The sequence below is a fragment of the Venustampulla echinocandica genome, assembly GCF_003357145.1.
Source record: "Venustampulla echinocandica strain BP 5553 chromosome Unknown scaffold_0, whole genome shotgun sequence".
Taxonomy (NCBI): Eukaryota; Fungi; Ascomycota; class Leotiomycetes; order Helotiales; family Pleuroascaceae; genus Venustampulla; species Venustampulla echinocandica.
The window spans coordinates 507982-528255 of record NW_022474205.1 but is presented as its reverse complement, the minus strand read 5'-3'; the positions used below and the strand labels follow the sequence as shown (position 1 = coordinate 528255).

The following is a 20274-nucleotide window of genomic DNA, read 5'->3' as shown; positions in this document are numbered from 1 at the left end:
TATAATTTGTTATACAATTTTGCATGTTTCTGCAAGCCACTTGGACCTGCATATGTTCAAAGTTTCATGGGCTTGAAGGTATTGTAGAACTACAGGTGGGTATATTATAATGTGCAAGATGTCGATATGTTAACCATATTCTAAATAATTTACTCCCCTGGTATAGGTACACCACTTGTATATCTGCGTGTCACGGATTAACAAGAGTTAGATGTTTCCGCATAATAGGCTCTTTATTCGTTGTCTATGATGGGAGGCTTCCTTAGCGTTGCGCAGTATCCTCATCAGAAATTCCACTCGCCCAAATCTCACATCCCATGCTAGCATAAGTCAGCAAGATTCTTATGTGTTAAGTAATCTGAATTATGGCCGTACCTTTAGCATATCAGCTTTCGTCTGAAGTTGTATACTCGTAAGATAGGCGTGTTCGGGAGCCGTAGCTCTGTGTCCGGCAGCGATCTCTTTGGCCCAAAAGGACTTTAAATAGCGATCGAACGAATCCATTACGCCACTCCGAAGCTGTTCATGGACCGGTCGGGTTGTTCGAATGCCTCGACGCTGCGCAATGCTCCTCGCCACCCCCTCCTCTCGAGTTATCATCTCCAAAGCAACTAATTCCCTGAAGATAGCTTTGCCCTCGCACCAGAAATAATGACTACCAAGGGACAAGAATTTGAGTTTTCCATGCCACCCGGTATCCCTTCTTTGAGATATTGCCATATGTGGACTGATTCGTATGAACCAGTTGAATGCGCATAGTTCTACGGGGTTTGGGAAGTAAAGTGTGTCTATTTCAAAGTCGAAATAGATAGGCTTGCCACTGAGTTGTTCCTTGAAGGCGCATTCATAGTGCTTAAGGGCCAGCTTTCGAGATTCGCTGCAGATGTGAAAAATTGGCGTCGGAACAGGGTTTGAGTCGGTCACTGCCTCTAATTGCAGCCGATCTGCTGGAGCCCGGATTGGATGCTCGGCCATATCGATTCTCACAATTCGAGGGCCGGGGAGCAAATACTTCCAAATAATTTCTCGCAACTCCTTCGGGACCAGGGCCTCGAATGGAGGGGGGTTGTATTCTTGAATATGACGCGGCAGAATATCGTCTATAGAGGTGTGAGGCTTCGTAATGGAGGTGAATGGCGGGCTGTCTGGCTTACCATGGGACATGCTTGCGACGTTTCCGTGAGCCACACCCTCTACCAAAGGTGGAGATGATAGGATATTCTCTGTTAAAAATCAGTCCTTGGAGAGTATGGGGATGGTATGTCGTTTCACTTACCTTGCTGCATTGTAGATATTTGCTGGAGTGGAGTATACTGATCGAGTGAGATGATCTGGTGGAGTAAGATATCCTGTTGCCATGTTAGTACTAGATATTTAGTAGGTAATCAAATAAGTATAGGAGGATAGTGGATATAACGCAGTGCCATCTTCTAGAGAGAAGGAGTAGAACGTGCAAAGGAAAGATCCTCTGCCAAATCTATTGACCTATCAAGCCCTCTGAAAGACTCAACAAAGCAAAAGCAAGAGAGTGAGTATCACATAGCACTAGCTGTGCGTGTGAGATATGAAATGGTGGCGTAGGGCCATGCCTTGTTCGATCTCTGAACGCGTAGAACTGTTCGCGAAGCTGAACCCAACTGGCAACAAGTGCGAAGGGAAAGATCAGTAGCATTTTGGGAGATCCTCATGAGCTATCCACTTCTAGAATCATATTATGCCGTGTAGAATGCTGAGAGATATGTGGTTGAGCTAGTGGAATAGGAACCTCTTACCTCAGAGCGACGATGTTGTGATGCTGTTGGGAAAGGTCGAATAGCTGTCAGAACTATGTTGACGAAGCACCTGAAGGCCGGATTAATTGATGGACCATCATAACCGGACGGTGAGTGAATACAGTCGAAGCTATATATATTTGCCAGGCGGCGAAATCTCGATGTTGTGGATTTAGGGCTTCCTCTACCCCAACTTTACTAAAATATCTATCCCTCAAGCAGAAACTCGCATAAGGTCTCACTCAATACAAATATTTTATCTATTGTAAAGATCTGGAAGATTTATAACTTATTCTAAGTTCTATATGTTAGACAGACATCTAATTCCAAGCAATAAAGCTCAACAAACACAGTAAAGAGACCGCAGCCACACTGCAAACATCAACCCATCATCCCTGATGGTTGGCGTAGCCAGATCCCAACCACTATGTATAAATAGCAACTAATGCATCTTGGAATTCATTTACAACAGTTCTCCATTGCATATTCAACTTTGAGAGCTATCCGCTACAAAAGTGAAAGGGGGATGGATGGACAGGGGATGATATCACTCGAACTTCCGAATATGGCTAGCGTTCGGTTCTAGCCGAGTCGCCCCTTTTTCTCTACATTGGGGGGGAGGGGGGGGGACGGAAGAAATACAACTGGCTGGTACGCTTAAGCATAAGTTTCGACACCTGACTCATAGAGTTTGATAGAACTTTTCTTTGATGTAGTCTTAATTGATAACAAGCTGTAAAATAAAACCAAGCAGCAATCAAACACCACCCACATACCAAGGAGCGACACTAATCCATTTTTCCTTGGATCATCAATGCTTATTGCGTGTATATCAAGCCTCAACATTCTCAAAGTAGAAGGTCGCGACTCCTGGGACAGCTGACTCTGCCACAGGAGGCAGAGTCTCCGCCGCCTTCCCTTCGCCATCCCCACCAACAACCTGGCCACTCTTTCCACCCTCCGCAACCTCCACGATATCAATTGCTTTAAGCCCAGCCGCCTTCTTCAACCCCGGCACCATATTCTTCAATGTTTGTACTTCATTAAATGCCAATTTACGCTCAAAGACCGTCTCAGGAGCCTCGCCACCTACAAGTCTCTTCTTCAGCGACTGGATAAAAGGCATCGCTTTCTTCATCTCGCCCATCTTAGCAATCTTTCCATTCAGCTCTTTATCATTTACGCTCTTGGTATCTGGATTCCAAGCTTCGCGCATAAGATCAATGTACTTCTCCTGCCAAGCGGGGAATTTCGCCGCGGCGAAGATCGAGAGCTTCTTCGGCTTTTTCAAGTCGAAACCGATGTCTTTGCCTTTGGCTTTCTTCTTTTGCTGCGCAGCCTCGGCGGAGGTGACGTTGCTTGATGTATTGCGGACATATTCGCGCGCCGCAGAGAGGGAAGGAATAGATGCTGGGACCTCCGGGAAGAGGGCGTTTTGGATCGTTGATTTTTTCCTCAGCACTTCGAGCCAGATATATTCCGACCAGTGGGGCGCGATGACTGCAAGCAGGAGAGCTTGGAGTTCGATGTATTGGAAGACAAGGTCCTTGTGCATCTTAATTCCCGCTGCTGTGCTTGCTTCACGATAGAAATCACGCGCATTGGTGAAATCGTATAGGGCGGATTTGAGGGCGAGTTTGTAGTTTGTGTCTTCGTAGTGTCCGCGAGCTTCATGGACAAGCGAGTTCATCTCATTCTCAAAGAGGGCATCGAGGAAGTCGTTCTTGGGGCCTGATCGGAGGCTGGCTGCGTCGTTGACTTGGTTTTCGCACCATTCTCGGAGAGTGAAAAGTCGAAGGACATTATTGTCCGCAACATCTTCCTCGAAGTTGGCATCAGCAACTCCATCACCCGCATCAGCCATCGCAATTCGACTTGCATCGGCGCCATACTTCTTGACCATATCGTCCAAGGTCATGAAGTTGCCAGTCGATTTGCTCATCTTCTCGCCGTTCAACAGCAAGTGACCATTTGCCCTGATAGCCTTTGGCCAATACTCGGGGGTAAAGATCGCTAAATGGATGTAGAGGAAGAAGGTAAGATGATTAGGAATCAAATCCTTTCCAGAAACCCGAAGATCTAATGGGTACCAGTACTCGAACTCTCTTCGCATGGATTCGAGGGCTCCCTTAGAGACCCCACTTTCCTTCAGGATCTCTTCACTCAACTCCCGTCGAGCAAAAACATAATCCCAAACTTCATCCGTCATCTGCTCCGGTTTGATTCCGGCCAATCCAGGAGTTTTGCCAAAGATATCTTGGTGAAGGTAGTGTGCGATTGTGTAATAAGCCATGTAGATTGTGCTGTCGCTCAAACTTTCGACCAAGAACTGAGGATCCCAAGGAAGTTTTGAGCCAAGGCCATACGTGCGAGCGCAAGCCCATTGGTTGAGCCAATCGAGGACGCCTTCGAAACCATGTCTCGTCTCAGTGGCGAATGTGTTCATTCCCTTTCCATCCTCATTAGCTACGTACTTCATCGCAACCTCCTTCCATGAGTCCTCTCCGTAGTCAAGGTACCATTGGTCCATCAAAGCCACGCAGCAGTCGTCTCCTGATCTGCTGACAACTTTCTTCTCTGGTTCTGAGTAGGCAAACCCTTCGCCAGCATCAATGAGTTGTTGGCGGACCTTGGGTTTGGCGACCTCGACCTTCTCCCCGGCAAATTCTCCTATTACTAAGGTACCTTGGTAATAGCCTTCCTTGTACGCAAGCTCTTTGGCTTCCTCGAGCTGCTTTGTGTCTTTTGGAGATGAAATCTTCAATTTCTTGACAAGGAACGGAGCTGCTAGATTGCCATATGATGGAGTTGAGATGATTGGAACAATCTCTAGCTCCGCCCACTCCTTCTTAATTCCGTAGTACTCTGCTTTCTTCGCAAGATCCGTGATAGTCGCAAAGTCGTCGGGGCTATCGGACGGCACTGAGGTGACGACTCCAGTCCCCTTTGTAGGAAGAACCGAGTCCATAGGCAGAATTCTAACACCCTCCTTGTGAATTGAAAGTGGGGCGTTGACAAGAGTACCAACACAAGCCGAACCAAGCAGCTCTGCGACCTTCTCATAAACACCATTCTCAGGGAAGATTCCTTGATATGCCATATTCCGTGCTGCACGGTCTGTGATAACGTAGAACTCCTTGTCTGAAACCTTGAAAACACCATACTTTATCTTAGGTCCAACGAAACAGCAAGTTTGGCCATACATGGTCTCTGGTCGTAGAGTTGCAGGTACGAAATAAACATTAGCACCCTCGGGAACCTTACCCTTAATTTGCTCTCCGGCTTCTGGCGCCCATTCCTTCACCTTGAGTTTCAAAGCAGTGTATTCCTGTGGCCCAACGGCTTCGCCTTCACTCCGATCGTGGTCCATACATGGTTGACCATCCTTCGGCGAGTAAATAGTATATCGTTTTCCGAACTTGATCTTCTTCAGCTCCTTAAGTCTGTTCATCTGCCATCGAACGAATGCGTCATAGTAGGGGTTCGCATCGGTAGTGACGAAAGATCTCCGCCAGTCGATCCGAGCTCCGAAATTCGTGAGATCGCGCTTGCATAGAGGAGGGAAGAATTCTAACCAGTACTGTGGGTCTGCAAAGCGATGGATCTCCTCCGTGGGTATGCCAATAGCACGCATGATCTGGAATTGATATTTCATCTTTACAACCTTGGCCGCAGCTTTGCCTTTCTTCGCCGTAAATTTCGTGACATCCTCGTGGTGTGTAGTAGGTGCTGGAGTGGCGTCTAGCTTCTGCTCCTCGGCCCCCTCGTCGGAATATCTCTCGAATTCCTGTCCGAATAATTTCACCTCATTTATAAGTTTGTCGGCACACGCCTTGATTGGCATACCCGTGCAATGGTAGCCTAATGGAAACAGACTCCTCTTTCCCTGCATGCGTGCAAATCCAGTTGTGAACTCTATCTTGCTGGCTGTAAAGGTGTGTCCCGCATGTAGAGTGCCGTTCATATATGGATATGCCATGGTTCCGAAGAATTTGGGGTGCTGCTTGCGCAACTCAGCCGCGGAGATCGAATTGAGGGGCACCTCTGTAGTGGAGGGCGCATCGGGTTGGAAGACGCCATCCCTCTGCCATATTTCCTGGTATTTCTTCTCTATTGCAACGAGCGAGTCTCTCTTCTCTGTCTATAAGGTCCGAAGGTTAGTATGTGCGAGATAGTGCTGATGCTGGTGGCGGGGTACTTACGCCCTTCAACTCCTTCGTCTTGGAGATCGTCGCGCCCTCCAATGCCTTCGCAGTTGCTTCGACAGCTGCCATAATTGCAGTATTGGGCAGCGAAGACGCTCGCGCTGTAGATTTGGGTTCTTGAGTTGCGTACGGTGGTCACCACGCTCGTTGTTGGTGTCTCTGCGACTGAGTCGACAGGAATTTATATTTACAAGTATTTACCTGGACGTTGGGTGGTGGGATGGTGGGGTCATGCTCTGACGCAGGGATGCCTCGCCAAGCAATTTGCGGAAGCGAAGACGGTTCCGACGACATGGAATCAACATCGCCGAATGACGACCAGCAACATTTACATTTACATTTACATTTAACTTATAACCTTCAACATAGCGCCATCATCATGCTGCCAACCATACTTCGAAGGACTGCGCAGCAGAGGATACCCCAAGAAATCCCGTATATCTACAGGAATCCCTACAAAGCGAAACGATCATGGCCGCCAGACTTCTCGAAAATCTCCCAGAAACACCAATTCAGACTCGAACGACGATTCCGGAGGAGATCGAAGTTAAAATGGGCGCGCCCCAGGTGGACAAAGGCCGTCAAGATTGTACAATTTGGATCTGTAGTTTGTGGGTGACCCTACGTGTCCTGTTCATTGTGGCTATGCTTTATGGCAGGATCTTTGACTAATGCTTGCGCGTCAGTTGTCGCCGTTTATGGAGTACTGTTCTTGGATTGGAATACCCAGGGGAACCCGGAAAACCCCCCATTTCAAGGGGTACGATACCGAAACAGATGATCTACCTAGTTGGGACTCTGCTGACCGATCCTAGGTTCGAAACTGGTTCTTTGGCTTGACCGGCTCGATATGGTCCAGGGATCAAGTGCAACGAAGATCTGCTTCAGGAAACGAAAGCGCGAAGGATGCATCCCCCGCTACTAAGTCTACAAGCTGATCGCTATATTTATTCCTGCTCCTTTACTTCGCCATTGTGGCAATTACTGTTCATGGGCCTGGCGTTGTTGGTATGGCATAAATCGAAGAAGGAATTCCCTGTTTTGCATTGGGTGGAGTTTTAGAGTTTCGATAGACGAAGTGGATATAGGTTGTAAGAAAGAAGGAGGAAAATGTACGACAATAAACACGCCACTTATAGCTCCCTCGATCCCTCGATCCCTCGCATCGCCATTTTGAGATTTGATAACAGCGCCATGAGTTCTCCATGGAGCAGTATGAGAAGGCGGTTGACGTATGGGACACTGAAAGGGCGTGCACGTTGCAACATCACAATGCATCGAGATATACTCTGTCGTGTACCGACAAATTCCTATCTGCTGCGCCGCGCGCCAAAACTTACCCTCCGTAAGAACCAAGGTACGACAGAATCCTTATGACAATGTCCACCTCGGGGATCTAAATTTAGCTCATTATTGGGTCTCAGCCTCTGTTTTAATCCTAACCTCTAACAACACCCTTACCAGATTTATACCATATGAATAAGATCTTATTAACTGAGCAAGAAATATTAGTAATGCCTTCTAGAATAGCCCTTGCTCCTGAATCCTATGGCTTGGTGGACATAGCTCAAAATCGGACGCTCTTCCCGATATTTGATCATGATTATGTTTTCAACGTCTTGCAATGTATAGCCCTAAATAACTCAGATCCTCCTTGCTGTGTTGTGTGCTAAATATACTTTGCTAATTTTGAACCCCCCAAGATGTAAACCTGAAAGAATTCAGGATGGAGGAACTAGCTGCATGGCTAAGAAATGAATTGGACGTCTTGTTCTTGTGACTATAATTTTATTCGTCGCCCTTGTACTGAGTTCATTGGGTGACTATCCATCTAGTTGTCTCCTTAGACTGTTCTCTAAAGGCCAAATGATATTAAGTAGAAGGAAAAACCAATTCTCACGGTGTCGTTGCTCGTCGAGTGGAGTTTACATACTAGGTAGGTAGTATTAATATCGCGATAAAATAAGAAGCTGGTGGTTGTATCCTTGACGGATACATTTTAGAGATTCTCTAGTCTAGTCATCTATACTTGTGCCTGCGATCAATATTCGAGGCGTTATAGGTAGGTTTCTGGTATTCCTATACCATTCTTGGTCAAACCAGCGGGGGGTCTTTCCCCCCCACCAAAGCCGCACTTCGAGCCTCGTAGTCCTTCCATCTAAAGATATCTATCCTTGAGGCTGCAATTCCACCGCCCCGCCCCACCCCCAAGAAGCTTTGGGCATTCAAGCATCAAGCGTAATCCAATGCTCTCGATTAGTATCACCGGCCAGGCCAAGCAAAATTCCCACCCATCCCTAAAGGACCCGCGCCCCTTCCCTCATTGACCGGCCGCTTCGCAACCTTCCCCTGGGCTTTTACCCCTTCCACTACCCGATCAAGCTGTGTCTCAATGACCACACCCCCAACAATCATCTCACTCAGCGCAGCATGGAGCGTCTCAAAATTGAATATCAAATCCAGCTCGCATACATTCTCGAACAGGCGATCCAGCGCCTCTACATAGACTTGTATGAGATCGATGAGGGCTAGAGGCGATTCAGTAGACGTAGAGATTATTATGAAGTAGAGGGTTGCGTAGTGGCGGTATGTTACGAGGGAAGGCGTGTCATTGTGTTCGGAGGAGGGGGTATGGGAGGTGCCGGAGCTGGCGAGTAGAGGTGGGAGAGGGAGGAAGTTGCAGGATCCTGAGGGACGGTTGGAGACGAGAGAGAATATTTCTGAGATGAGGCGCTGCTGGACGGCTGTGTCCTATGGAGATTATGTGTTAGTATAGGTATATGTGATACGGCGTGGTACGCTGATGTCGTCGTAGGAGCCTAGCTTTAACTGATGGTGGGGGAAGAGGACGGGGACGAAGAGAGGGAAAGGTACCAGTTGAGTGTAGAATTTTGTCAGCCGGGGCTGTCCGGAGTTATTGAATACGAGAACGGCGCTGATCATCTTATTTCGGGGGAGGCTTTGTGCATAGAAATTGGAGGTTATGAAGGAAACGCGATGTTCACCAGATTGAACATTGTTGTTCGAGGCTGTCTGGCTTGGCGGCAGAAGGCTGAGAAACAGATCACAAGGCGAAATGGCCCGACAAGCGAATTGTGGGGTGTTCGTACAACAGCTTGACCTTAAACTTTACCCAGGAGCTCCGGTTCACCAACTTGACATCCGCCAAACTTAATTCTTCATTGCAAACCTAACTCATTTGTCGCTCATTTACTCTATCTGTCCCTAGAATCCCTCCACTAAACAATGGCGCGCGCCGCATTTGCCAAGCTTGCAGAGCGTGTATCACGCCAGGCCAAACCGTCCGTTGGACTCCGGGCAGTGTCAAGATACAGTTCCCATGGTCGCCGATTCAACCTTCCGTCGTCCACCCACAGCCTCCAAGCAGGAATATTACCAATCCTACTTCCCAGGTCCTTCTCTACGAGCAGACCATCCCTTAAAGGTCTGTCCCCGGAAAGCGAGGATCCACCTGCCCCGAGCAAAACTGAACCCAATGCCACAGCTTCAGGACCGGCCGATCTTACCATTGAGCGGTTCCACGAGTTAAGCGATGTGTATCTGAACGCCCTCGTGGAAAAGCTTGAACTGCTGCAGGAGGAGACGGAGGAGGTGGATTCTGAATACAGCGTATGATCCAATCCCTCATTCGCCGCCGTATTTATAGCATAGTTGCTAAGGATTGCGTAATTTCTCTAGGCCGGTGTTCTCACAATCACCTTTCCTCCCAATGGAACATATGTTATCAACAAGCAGCCCCCAAATAAGCAAATCTGGCTGTCGTCCCCGATCTCCGGCCCGAAGCGGTACGATTTCGTTATGGCAAGTGAGGGACAGGATGCGAAGGAGGGAACTGGGTCAGGGGACTGGGTGTATTTACGTGATGGCTCAACGTTGCATGACCTCCTTCTGTCAGAGATAGGCGTGGACATGTCCGAACGATAGTTACCCGGCTGGGACGATACGACATGGTATAAGTGAGTGAAGGGGCTAGGGAGGATGCGGAGGATGCGTATTGAAGCGAAATGGACTTGTATTGACGGGCTGTTAACGGGCGTTGGTAAATTTCGTACAGCATAGGAGTCATATTGTAAGTTGCTACGGGACTAATTGATTCGGAGGTCGGTCGGTGAACTGGCAATGGCAATGCAGTATGGCTGGAATGAATTTCTAGATATGGATGTCTAGTTACTGGTCAATCTGGGCATTCAGACTTCCCTGGTTTCAAAGCAAGTCGACCAGTTCCTCCCCCGTGGCGTTTAAAGGAGCCCTGCAGTATCCCTGCAGTTGGTTGTTGTTACACACCGCGACCACAAGAAGGTAAATGATGCGCAGGCGCGCGGCCCTGTGCGTCTGTATAATGTTTTGATGTCTATCAGCCACTTGTCTACCATCGAATGAACCACTGTTCTGCAAAGCAAATCCACGTCATTGGCGGCATGCGAGGTTAATTCATGTTGCCATGCATTTTCAGCTGCGTGGTAGCTCTAGCCCTCACCCTTGGATTGATCGTGTTGCAAAAAGGGCAGAACCAACCAACATCCTCACTCAAGTTGCTTTTTCCTTTCGATCCCAGTACCTTTACTGGATATGTAGGCGCTAGCAGTAAACCCACAGAGGGTAGTTTTGACCTGCTGTAGATGGCAACCCAGCATAGGGGCGTGTAGGCCCGGTGGTGCGGACTCCCCAGTCTAAGCTTCCATGTGCCCCAACACCGAATATACGAGCCTACCCCCCCCGGCAACGTCCAAGTGGGGAATCCGCGTGAGATGGATGAACGTCGTCTAGGATTTTCATCCGGTACTCAAATATGACTTGCGTGGTTCATGCCGCAACGGCCACGGCAGCAGCCGGCTCCTTGGCCTCTTCATCCGCGGGTTTGGGAAGATCATCCTATTTGATCAGTCGTATCAGCCTCCGATCATGTTCCAACATACGCATTTCCTCGACCTACCACCTCGAATATCACTCGGATCATTAAACTACAGCTCGGGCAAACCGCTATGTCTTCCTCGTCCCGCAGGTCGGCCAATGCAATCTGGAAACGGTCGCCGCAGGGACATGGGTAGTGGTAAATGCCGATGGCGGCATCGTAGGTCATGTCTTCGATTTCTATCTCGTCGTAGATGTTCTCGGCCATGGTGGGCTACCTGCGTATGGAGATTGGCCGGGTGAGAAGGGCAGGGCTGAGTTGGCACAGTGATGTTCCGCCAATATATTCCTGCAGAGGAGTGGGATGTTGGCGCTTCAACTGCGTCTGCGTGGCGAGTATTGGATGTAATTCGTGTGTACTGCTAGTACGGATGAAGGGCGTCAAAATCCTAATCGCAAAGTTTTGAGGCGCGCTCACCCACCGCCACGTGGACGGAGGCTAGTCCCAAATTGGCTTAACTCCGCGCCCGTATCCCGGCCCGCACACTATGCCGGAAGGGGAATACGTTCGTGGCTGTTCATGCAGCCTTGCTGAGTTCGAGTCGTCCGTCCTCCTTCGTCCACAGCCGTCGTATATTGGTTTGGGTTGCAGTTACATCCTGACATCCTCACATCCTCACCTCACATTCCTCAATCCCAACTGCGCGCTTACCGCTGTGCGCCTTGGCTCTGTGTGCATCATCCACCTACGACCTACCCAAGCCAGGGCTATTCTCCGTGGAGGTGAGATTCTTCGCAGGCAGCACACGCTTGCTGCTGCGCTATGACTCTACTATGAACTGCTCCGTATACTATGAAGCAGGAACACAAGAGTCATCTCAAGTCTCAGGCCAGGGAAGCGAAGTACCTCGAGGGCACGAGTCCCCAGTCTCCAGGCTCCTGGGGAGGTGGTTATGATACTACTACGAAGTACTCTCTCCGGTACGGCGGTACTTCGTACGTGCTATGTCGCTCTCGACAGGTCAGCCTCGCAACAGCCTTCTCTCTCTAGGCAGGACGAGGCACTACCTACCTACCTACGCATATCGAACTCTCGATCAAGCACTACGCCCGCATGAGCGATCCTTTGCGCTGGCGAGGTGGCTGAACGGGGGATTCTTGCATCTCGTACGCCGATCAAATTATTCAATCCTCGCCCATCCCATATTCCAGACATTCACGTACAAATATCCCCAAACGACCTCAGGAATCTCACCCCACGGTGTAGAGTAGATTGTGGACGCGCCGCCACTTATCGCATTTGTGTCTGGGGGTCTGCGTGCCAAGGATTGCAAAGCCGCCTACTGGAGCATGTCGTACCAGGCAATGCTGGATTACACTTACTGATGTAAGGATTCAGGCTGACAGCTGCCGCGGCCACGACGTGCCTGCCCCCCGGTCCCCTCCCTTGGTTCCAACGATGCCTCCTGCACAAACGCCTGACCGAAATACGGAGTATAGCTTGTTTTCCTCTTGCTACCTAGGGAGTTTCTGTGCTACTCCGCGCTGGCTGCTTCCATTGGTAAGGACCGGCCAAACGGGGCGTTGTTTCCTCCCTTCTCCGGGTCTGTCGCCTGGTTTCTGGCACGCCACGGCACGGCACTCACTCACTCACTCGCTCTCTTTTTTTATATAACTATGGGGCCAAAACCAGTTTTTGTAGAACTTATCGAATGCCGCTCTAGTTACTACTCATTTTCTTGCAACAGTACTAGTGGCCTTGTTTAATACACGTATCTGCGCACTTCCTTACATTTGTCTACAATTTGCCCACTATTCTTCATCACAAGACAATGATTGATATCAGAGATAAAAAGCCCAGGAAGCGAGCTTCGACACCACGGAGTAGAACCGGATGCATCACTTGCAAGTATGCGTTTTGCTCCTCGGTCCCATTATTAGCATATTTCTTTCTTGTTCTCTACTAACCACGTTTTCCTGAATAAGGATCCGGAGACTCAAGTGCGGCGAGGAGAAACCCGGCTGTGTCCGATGCCTCAAATCTGGCTGGCAATGTGACTATGACCAACCTGTGGAGTCTCAGTCGCTTTCTTCACGCCCCCCTAATTCTGGACTCATTCCTCGCTCTCCGCGCTCTTCTTCTATATCTGCAGTATCCACCGGGTCACGTGCTATATCTCCTATACAGGCTCAGCTCTCTAGTTCCAACCCTTTACTACCGGGCGACCTTGAGCAACACGAACAGCCGTACTTTCAGAGATTTTTAGACGACGGGGCTACTAATTTGCACAATGGAGATGCAACCTGTTGGAGACGGGTCGCTGTCGAACAAAGCCACGCCTCCCCATGTATCCGACATGCCATCGTGGCAATCGGGGCCTTGGGCATGAGCACAAAGAAATCTCCGAGCGGCTGTCATATAATGGATGTGACAGAATGTGGCCATCGCCAATTCGCACTGCAGCAGTACGAAAAGGCAATCATTGCACTCCGTAACGCAATTTCATCCCTAGACCACCAACAAGGAGAAACTTCCCGAGTTATCATCATATCCTGCTTAGTATTAGCATGCTTTGACAAGTGGATCGGGAATGGCGGCTTCGCAGTGCAACATGTACGATATGCACGCACAACTCTCTTTAAATCTGGCACAGCACTCGAAATCCCTCCAGCAACCCCGGACTGGAACAATATCAATGAAGTATTGGGCTGGATATTTCTCTGCTTGGACATGCAAGTACTAAACACCATGGGCGCCGATGAGGATCGTACATCAGTGGTTATGGAGCCGCAGACGATAAACACAATCCTCCCGCCAAGTTTCACAGATCTTGACGAAGCACAACAATATCTGAAGTTAATATTATGGGACGCCAATATCTTTCTCTACCAGGCGTCCAGCAAATTCAGTCCTTTGGAAACTGTGTCACAATCTTCAAGGGACCTTCGAGATCATCTTATCGCGCAAATACACTTTTTCCATGCCGCACTAGAGCCTCTCCTTGCAGAGGAATGGTCAGATCTGCAGTGTCACCCCTTGCATACAGCTTCGTCATTGCGGCTGCATTCTATGGTCGTCTTAGTCAAATTGTCTCTCAGCTTGAATTCGCCGGAGATGGGTACAGATACGCTTCAACCATATTTCAAGTATATACTGTCCTTCTGCCGAGACATCATGGAGTTCGAAGCTCAGGCCGACAACACAATAGGCAAGACCCCCAAATTCCCCTTCTCAGCCCGTGCGTTATAATTCTTTGCTGCCTCAGAATCTAACAGTGCTCCTTATATAGTGGGTCATGAGATCTTCACCATGGAGGTCCGCATTGCTGAACCCCTCTTCCTCGTTGCGACAAAATGCCGCGATGGCGCCATCCGGCGCCAGGCAATTTCTCTCTTACTCTGTTCGCACCGTCGAGAGCTAATGTGGGACTCTCTGATCGCGGGGAATATAGCCGACTGGGTGATGGGAATTGAAGAAGAGGGTATTGATGCCATTGGGTATATTCCAGATACAAATCGCGTATGGGGCATAGCTATAGAGTTGGATTTGCACAGGAAGCTAGCACTTGGCAAATGTCGAGTTGGCATAAAGAACGTCGGTGAGTATAGTGAGAGGACAACGGAACTTGCTTGTGATGGTTTTGGTTGGAGTGGTATTAGTTAGGATGATTGCATAGGGTTCCGGTGGTATCACGGCTGTTCCTCAACAGAACATCCCTAGCGCCGGCGTCGGTAAATTGGATTGGCATAAGTATAGAGCTAGGATGGATTCCTATATGTATCGGGCATTTATTATGTTAGCATTTGGGGTGGAGATTTTCCATTTAGTTCGTTGACAATTTCTCCGCGATGCTCACAACGTTCAGGAGCCAGGTCCTACTATTGGGTATTTTTCACGATACGGACTTTCCCTCTGACGATATTGCCATATTTCTATATACTATATACCTAACCATCTTCGTTATTTCTACTAGAATTATACTTCATATACGTTGATGTTGTCAGGGTCTTCTCGTTGCTAACTAACCCCTTTAAAAAGAACCGAGATAACCGAGATATCGAGATATCACTTCTCTCGGTTCGGATCCTTCGAGCATCAATAACTCACAATCACCGAGAAAGTCAAGCATTTTCACGAAGTACGCCCGGCCTAGCCCATCCCTTGAGCCATAGCAATTTCGGCTCGTCGGATAGGAGAAAGGTGACCAAGATCCCGAAATCACTCCGTATAGATTACCATGTTAGTCGCTATTACTCCACAGCGCATACAAACACTCCCTGCGACGCTCCAGAAGTATTGGATTGCTGACTGTAATCATACTATACAGGGGGGGAGCCATCTAGGATTAAGCTCTCTGGTCTAACGTACGTAGTATGGATCCATGCATTGGCTGATCGACACATCTGATCCCACATCAGGCTGGTGTATACCTTACACGCGGTACCGCCGACCGACTTTATGCAATCATATGCTGCTTGGGCCTGGGGAAGACGCCATCAATGTCTGGGAGAGGCAAGGTCGGGCGATTGAGAATCTTGGAACCCTTCTTCGAACCTTTAGGCGCCGCGAGGTATGATTCATGGCAGACTCACAGGTTGACTCCAACAGCGGCACAGTTGGCCTCATGCGACCTCATGATAGTTCGTCCAATTAGGCATTCGGCATCTAATGCTTTGGCGCCATCCCGACGAACGGTCTATCCAGCAAGCCATAGCTTGAGAAGTCAGACCGTCTTGCAGCGTTCACGCATGGCTTCCCCATGTTATCTACCAGAGAATATGATTGGCAGCTCTTTACGAGCCTGTCAGTCGTCTTATCGACGGTGGCTGAGTCGACGAACTGGTTGGTGAGCTGGGCAACCTGTGACTCGTGCTTCCACCACCGTATGAATAGCCAGTCGGAGGCCAAAAGCCTATATTGCGGAGAATTGCCATTGAAACAACCCTTACGCTGACGGCAGCTTGTTTCATGCCGTCAGCAAGGACAACACCATTCTACCAGCCTGTCGGAACAAGTTCTATCGAATCCCTCATCAGATGCTCCGTATGAGAGGATATAATACGGAGGAATAAACAAAATAAACGGTATACCGCAGGGAAAACAATTCTTCGAGGACTCCCCTCCCGCTCCTCGCGCAGGGAAATGATTTTCTCATTACCAAAATATGGTGGTTGCAAAAATAAGAAACTTTACGTGTAAGCACTCGCCTCGCGTCTCACTGCAGCTTCTATTTCGGGGCTGCAGCTGCGGTTCTCTGTTGGAACTATTCGTATTTTCAAACTTAGCCGGCGATGATGCGCTTACCGCGACTGTTGTTGCGGGGTTCGATCGATCGATCGCCGTCTTTGTCATATTTAGAACAATGTCTGTTTTTGGTTTGCAGTAGTTTTGGTGTGCAGTAAGAAATTACAAAGAATTCTGCGCTGAAGCGAGCTTCGCATTTAGATCAGAGATAAATAAAACTGTTGGTCGTCGTGTAGCTTCTTGTGCGACACGGTGATGGTTAATTTTTAGGTACAGCAGGTAAGGTATTTGACTATAGTCTGGGCAGCAGCGCGACGCGGCTCATATCTCTTATGTTACTCTTCTCATTGCCCCTCTTGAAAGTTCTTGAAAATCCGGTGTGCTAAGTTAGTTTGAATTAATCTTCCCTATTCTTTCATTTTCATCATTCACTTTCAGCTTTTCACTGTACAATACTTCTTTTTCAACTTTTAATTCCCGCTATTTCACTACTGTAGTAGTATTGTCTTCCAGCACTCTTTCGCTCGCATCCAGAGCATGTTTTCAAGTTTCACTCGTCAAAATCTGCCGCAGCAGAATTATACATCACGGGATCCATCATCATCAGGAAATGATTTGGAGACGGGCCGGCAGGATCAATCTCGCACGTTTCCCCTTCGCGCTGGAGGACGGCTAAAGAAAGGGATTAAAAATCCGGAATATGATTTCAGGCACTTGGCGAAAAGGCGGGACCCTCAACTGACGGAAAATCTGTTCTGGTATCAGGAATTTGGATTTAGATCCTCAAATCCGTACTGGTATAGGTTCTCTAGGGGAGATATTTTTGCGACCTGTTTGGTAAAACTGCGGTCAACTTTAAAACACTCCACAAGTTCTTCAGGGTCCTATTTGCAGATATGGTATGTTCGTTTCAATAGTTTCCCCGATTTTTAAAACTGATAAGTTCCATTTAGCATCATTAATACTTCCCCAGTTCCAGAAGAAACCCTCCCTTGGCTAGCCCGGCAGCTTGCCTCAAGTCTTGGGCGTCTCAATAGCATATTAGCTTTTCCACGACTTGCGGTAGGAATCGAAGTCGAGCAGGCTTGGGGAGGATTGACTGATTGCACTTACAAAGGCATCGAACAGGCAGGAGAGTTAGTGAAGGTTGAACAACTTTCGCTTCCCGAGTTTCGGCGTCAATTTCTTTCTCATACGTTCTCGAATTGTGGGTGCAAGTCATTTAGAGTTGCTCAGATCTCGAACTACACCTCAAAGGGACAGGTGCGGGAGACAAACTCAGGTATAAACCAGGCTCAGCCAAAGCATTCGGAGGCGCGAGCTTTGGGGATACCAAGGTTTTCCATCGAACTTCCATCAAAAGGTTTGTGCGGATGTTTAAGCCCAGTTTATAATCCATTTAAACTAACTGACAGTTCTTAGGACGTCAAGAAACATCTTCGCTAGCAAAAGCCCAACTCGCCCAATGCTGTCGAATCTTCGACCGCGCCACGGCCTCATTCAGCTTCAGCTGGCAGCGTTCCGCCCCTCGATATACCGAAGGATTTAATTCATTTCTATGGGAACAACACAGTATGCCTCCATCATGTTCCTATGCCGAGATATTCTACCAAGACGACCGAGCATTTCCTGGACCTCGGAGAGTACTTATGACGGCGAGCAACAATACCAACTCAGAAACTTCATTTCGTACCACACCTCTTCTTGAGGACTTGAAATTCTTTTTGAAAACGAGGAGGCCGGATGATCCCCAGGTGTGGCCGTTCATGCTTTTATTGCAGTCGAATCCACAGACCGATGGCTATAATCTTCTCCCACTCTTCATATTATTCGAGGAGATAATTAGTGATACAGCAATATTTTTGCAGCAGGTTACGGATGAGATTACGAAATTGGTATGGATAATTCTTTTATTTTTATCTTGAAAACCAAATTTTATGATCGTGCTTGAACATCTTAAAGAGAAGCGTTACAGGATATCCATTTGGCTAACCTCATCTATAGTCCTTCGCAGGCCGCAACCGCGCATCAACCTCCAAAGTCCAATACCTCTGTCACGCAGACGACTGCCGCAAAAGTGCGCTCCTAGGCGTATCGCATGCGTATTCCATTTTACGCGATCTCTCCTCCATCATCAAGAAGCGTCGACGTCCAGAACAAAACGCATCACCCTCGATCATAGCCGAGTTTCTTAAGGAGAAGAGGGCCGATATGGAGTTTTTGATGGAGCAGCTAGAGGATCACTTGACGGACAGAATTAGAGCTGAGAGTATACAGGTATGTTTTGATTGTGGTGAAATACTTGGCGATTAAGAAGGGGAATATGGTGGGAGATGGGGAGAATTAAGCTAATACAGTGGGTGTAGATGAAGGAACACCGAATGTTACTTCAGTGTCGACAGATCTCTATACTGACTTATATTACGTTTGTCTGGTTTCCCCTATCAATTATAATAGTAAGTTCTCATATTCGAGGATATACCTCTGCTTCAAAATCTAATCACTGCCTAGGGGATCCTCTGCATGAACGTCACCTCCCCATCCTCGATCTTCCAGTCCACCCGGGCATCCAACTTCATCCAAACACCTCAAGCCGCATCTCTAGTTGCAACACCGAACAACATGTTTGCCAACATCGCTCGCCAAGTAACTGTCACCCAAACATCCACCCTGTCACAACCGACCGCCACTTTAGCACCAGAGATATTACAACTCGAAACCTACACCGAGGGCCTAACCAGCGCGACCAACTCCCTCTCCTCAACTCTCTCCTCCACAAAACCATATACCTTTCCCTTCATCATCCTCCTCATCTCCCTCCCGATACTACCCGCGCTATCTCTTTTCGTTCCCCTCACAGGCCCATCACTCATCCGCATATTGCTTCAAAACACCCACCGATTACGAAAATCGTTATTCTTCAAACCGTTGGTGTTTATAGCATACTACCTAGCCGTTTTCTGGCTCGTGCCACTCACCACCACTAAACACCCAAATCTACACATACCCTCCCTAAGCCGGACTCTGGGAGCAGGTAATAACCCGGTATCTCTGCTCTCATTCTTCGTTTCCCTCACGGTCACCACACTCATATTTCTCTTCAACATCTCCGCGTCCATTCGACAGCGGGCCGGAGCTTCCAAAATCCTAATATGGCTCTTATTTGGCATAGTGATAGCAGTTTCCTACTTGGTAGATTTCTTCTCTGATTGGTTAAGTGGCGTGCAGGAGAACGTAGCTACGGGTTTGAGTTTAGAGGCAATAGCTCCGGTGCTGTTTTTGATTGGTGTTTGGGGTGGGGGTTTGGTTAGGCGGTGCGTTTTGGAAAGGGAAAGAGTGAGGGGAGAGAGGAGCGAAATGGGGAAGAAGAATGTGAAGGGAAAAGGAGTGCCGGAGGAGGTGGAACTATCGAGGATTTGATATGCGATGTTGAATTGTGCTTGCATAGCTGGGCTGGCATTGGGGATGGTCTGTTCTTTGATTTTCCTTTCCTCTGCTTCTTATTTGTTATTATTACTGTATTATTATTTTCATTTTATTCATGGGTGCATTTTGGGAGTTTGTCGCATTCAGCGAGGTTTGAATGAAAGAATAGTGGTGCTTCGGTGTTGGGAAACAGGTATGGCGTGGTTTACAACGGTTATACTGGATCAGAAGATCGTGTACAGATATATTTATGACTTCGTATGCTTCGAATACTATCAAATTCAAGAAATATTATTTGCAGGGCATCTGCTATGACCAATATGCTCGAGATTTATGCGTAGCGCCCGAGTTTTATGCCTTCAGTCTTGAATATGTTTCGCGCACTACATACACACGGCTGTATATATCTTAACTACTGGAGCGAATGCTATGGATATTATCAGTAGATATCTACTTGATGACAGCCTACCACTCAACTCCTGGCGGACTACGGTCATATCTTGCACCTCCTAGCCTAGATTTCGAGATTTTGCATGGCTGCTTCACTGCTACCTAGATAGGCACAAAGTCTTGATCGTACAGACATAGTCTTTCATTTTGTCATGCTTTTGCACGCACTCATCCGTATTGACTAGGCGCGTCGCTCATTACTCTACAAGTTTGCTCCTGGTAACCCATATCGCGGCCCTTTCACTGTGGGTTGAGTAGATTATTATTCAATTATGTTTGTAACGTATATTATACATTCAAGACA

At 48.1% G+C, this 20274-nt stretch overlaps 8 protein-coding genes across 8 annotated transcripts; 4 read left to right on the top strand and 4 right to left on the bottom strand.

Moving 5' to 3' along the window:
* Positions 1–308: 308 nt before the first annotated feature.
* BP5553_00158 (uncharacterized protein) lies at positions 309–1286 on the bottom strand (the record flags this gene model as incomplete). The annotated part of the gene is made up of 3 exons (XM_032008781.1): positions 309–320; positions 376–1223; positions 1277–1286. 3 exons carry the CDS (start codon positions 1284–1286, stop codon positions 309–311), a joined length of 870 nt encoding a protein of 289 aa, XP_031872835.1.
* Positions 1287–2604: 1318 nt separating this feature from the next.
* On the bottom strand, positions 2605–6046 carry BP5553_00157 (Leucyl-tRNA synthetase-like protein; the record flags this gene model as incomplete). The annotated part of the gene is made up of 2 exons (XM_032008780.1): positions 2605–5913; positions 5975–6046. The coding sequence occupies 2 exons, from the start codon at positions 6044–6046 to the stop codon at positions 2605–2607; spliced, it is 3381 nt and encodes a 1126-aa protein (XP_031872834.1).
* A 402-nt stretch (positions 6047–6448) lies between these two features.
* On the top strand, positions 6449–6915 carry BP5553_00156 (uncharacterized protein; the record flags this gene model as incomplete). Its single annotated transcript, XM_032008779.1, has 3 exons — positions 6449–6581; positions 6664–6737; positions 6793–6915. The coding sequence occupies 3 exons, from the start codon at positions 6449–6451 to the stop codon at positions 6913–6915; spliced, it is 330 nt and encodes a 109-aa protein (XP_031872833.1).
* Positions 6916–8239: 1324 nt separating this feature from the next.
* On the bottom strand, positions 8240–8920 carry BP5553_00155 (Uncharacterized protein; the record flags this gene model as incomplete). Its single annotated transcript, XM_032008778.1, has 2 exons — positions 8240–8728; positions 8777–8920. The coding sequence occupies 2 exons, from the start codon at positions 8918–8920 to the stop codon at positions 8240–8242; spliced, it is 633 nt and encodes a 210-aa protein (XP_031872832.1).
* Positions 8921–9223: 303 nt separating this feature from the next.
* On the top strand, positions 9224–9922 carry BP5553_00154 (uncharacterized protein; the record flags this gene model as incomplete). The annotated part of the gene is made up of 2 exons (XM_032008777.1): positions 9224–9607; positions 9677–9922. The coding sequence occupies 2 exons, from the start codon at positions 9224–9226 to the stop codon at positions 9920–9922; spliced, it is 630 nt and encodes a 209-aa protein (XP_031872831.1).
* An 879-nt stretch (positions 9923–10801) lies between these two features.
* Positions 10802–11117, bottom strand: BP5553_00153 (CSL zinc finger; the record flags this gene model as incomplete). The annotated part of the gene is made up of 2 exons (XM_032008776.1): positions 10802–10870; positions 10932–11117. The coding sequence occupies 2 exons, from the start codon at positions 11115–11117 to the stop codon at positions 10802–10804; spliced, it is 255 nt and encodes an 84-aa protein (XP_031872830.1).
* A 1564-nt stretch (positions 11118–12681) lies between these two features.
* Positions 12682–14513, top strand: BP5553_00152 (uncharacterized protein; the record flags this gene model as incomplete). Its single annotated transcript, XM_032008775.1, has 3 exons — positions 12682–12758; positions 12836–14088; positions 14140–14513. The coding sequence occupies 3 exons, from the start codon at positions 12682–12684 to the stop codon at positions 14511–14513; spliced, it is 1704 nt and encodes a 567-aa protein (XP_031872829.1).
* A 2118-nt stretch (positions 14514–16631) lies between these two features.
* On the top strand, positions 16632–19514 carry BP5553_00151 (uncharacterized protein; the record flags this gene model as incomplete). The annotated part of the gene is made up of 5 exons (XM_032008774.1): positions 16632–16993; positions 17048–17457; positions 17517–17989; positions 18099–18371; positions 18606–19514. 5 exons carry the CDS (start codon positions 16632–16634, stop codon positions 19512–19514), a joined length of 2427 nt encoding a protein of 808 aa, XP_031872828.1.
* Between the last annotated feature and the right edge of the window lie 760 nt (positions 19515–20274).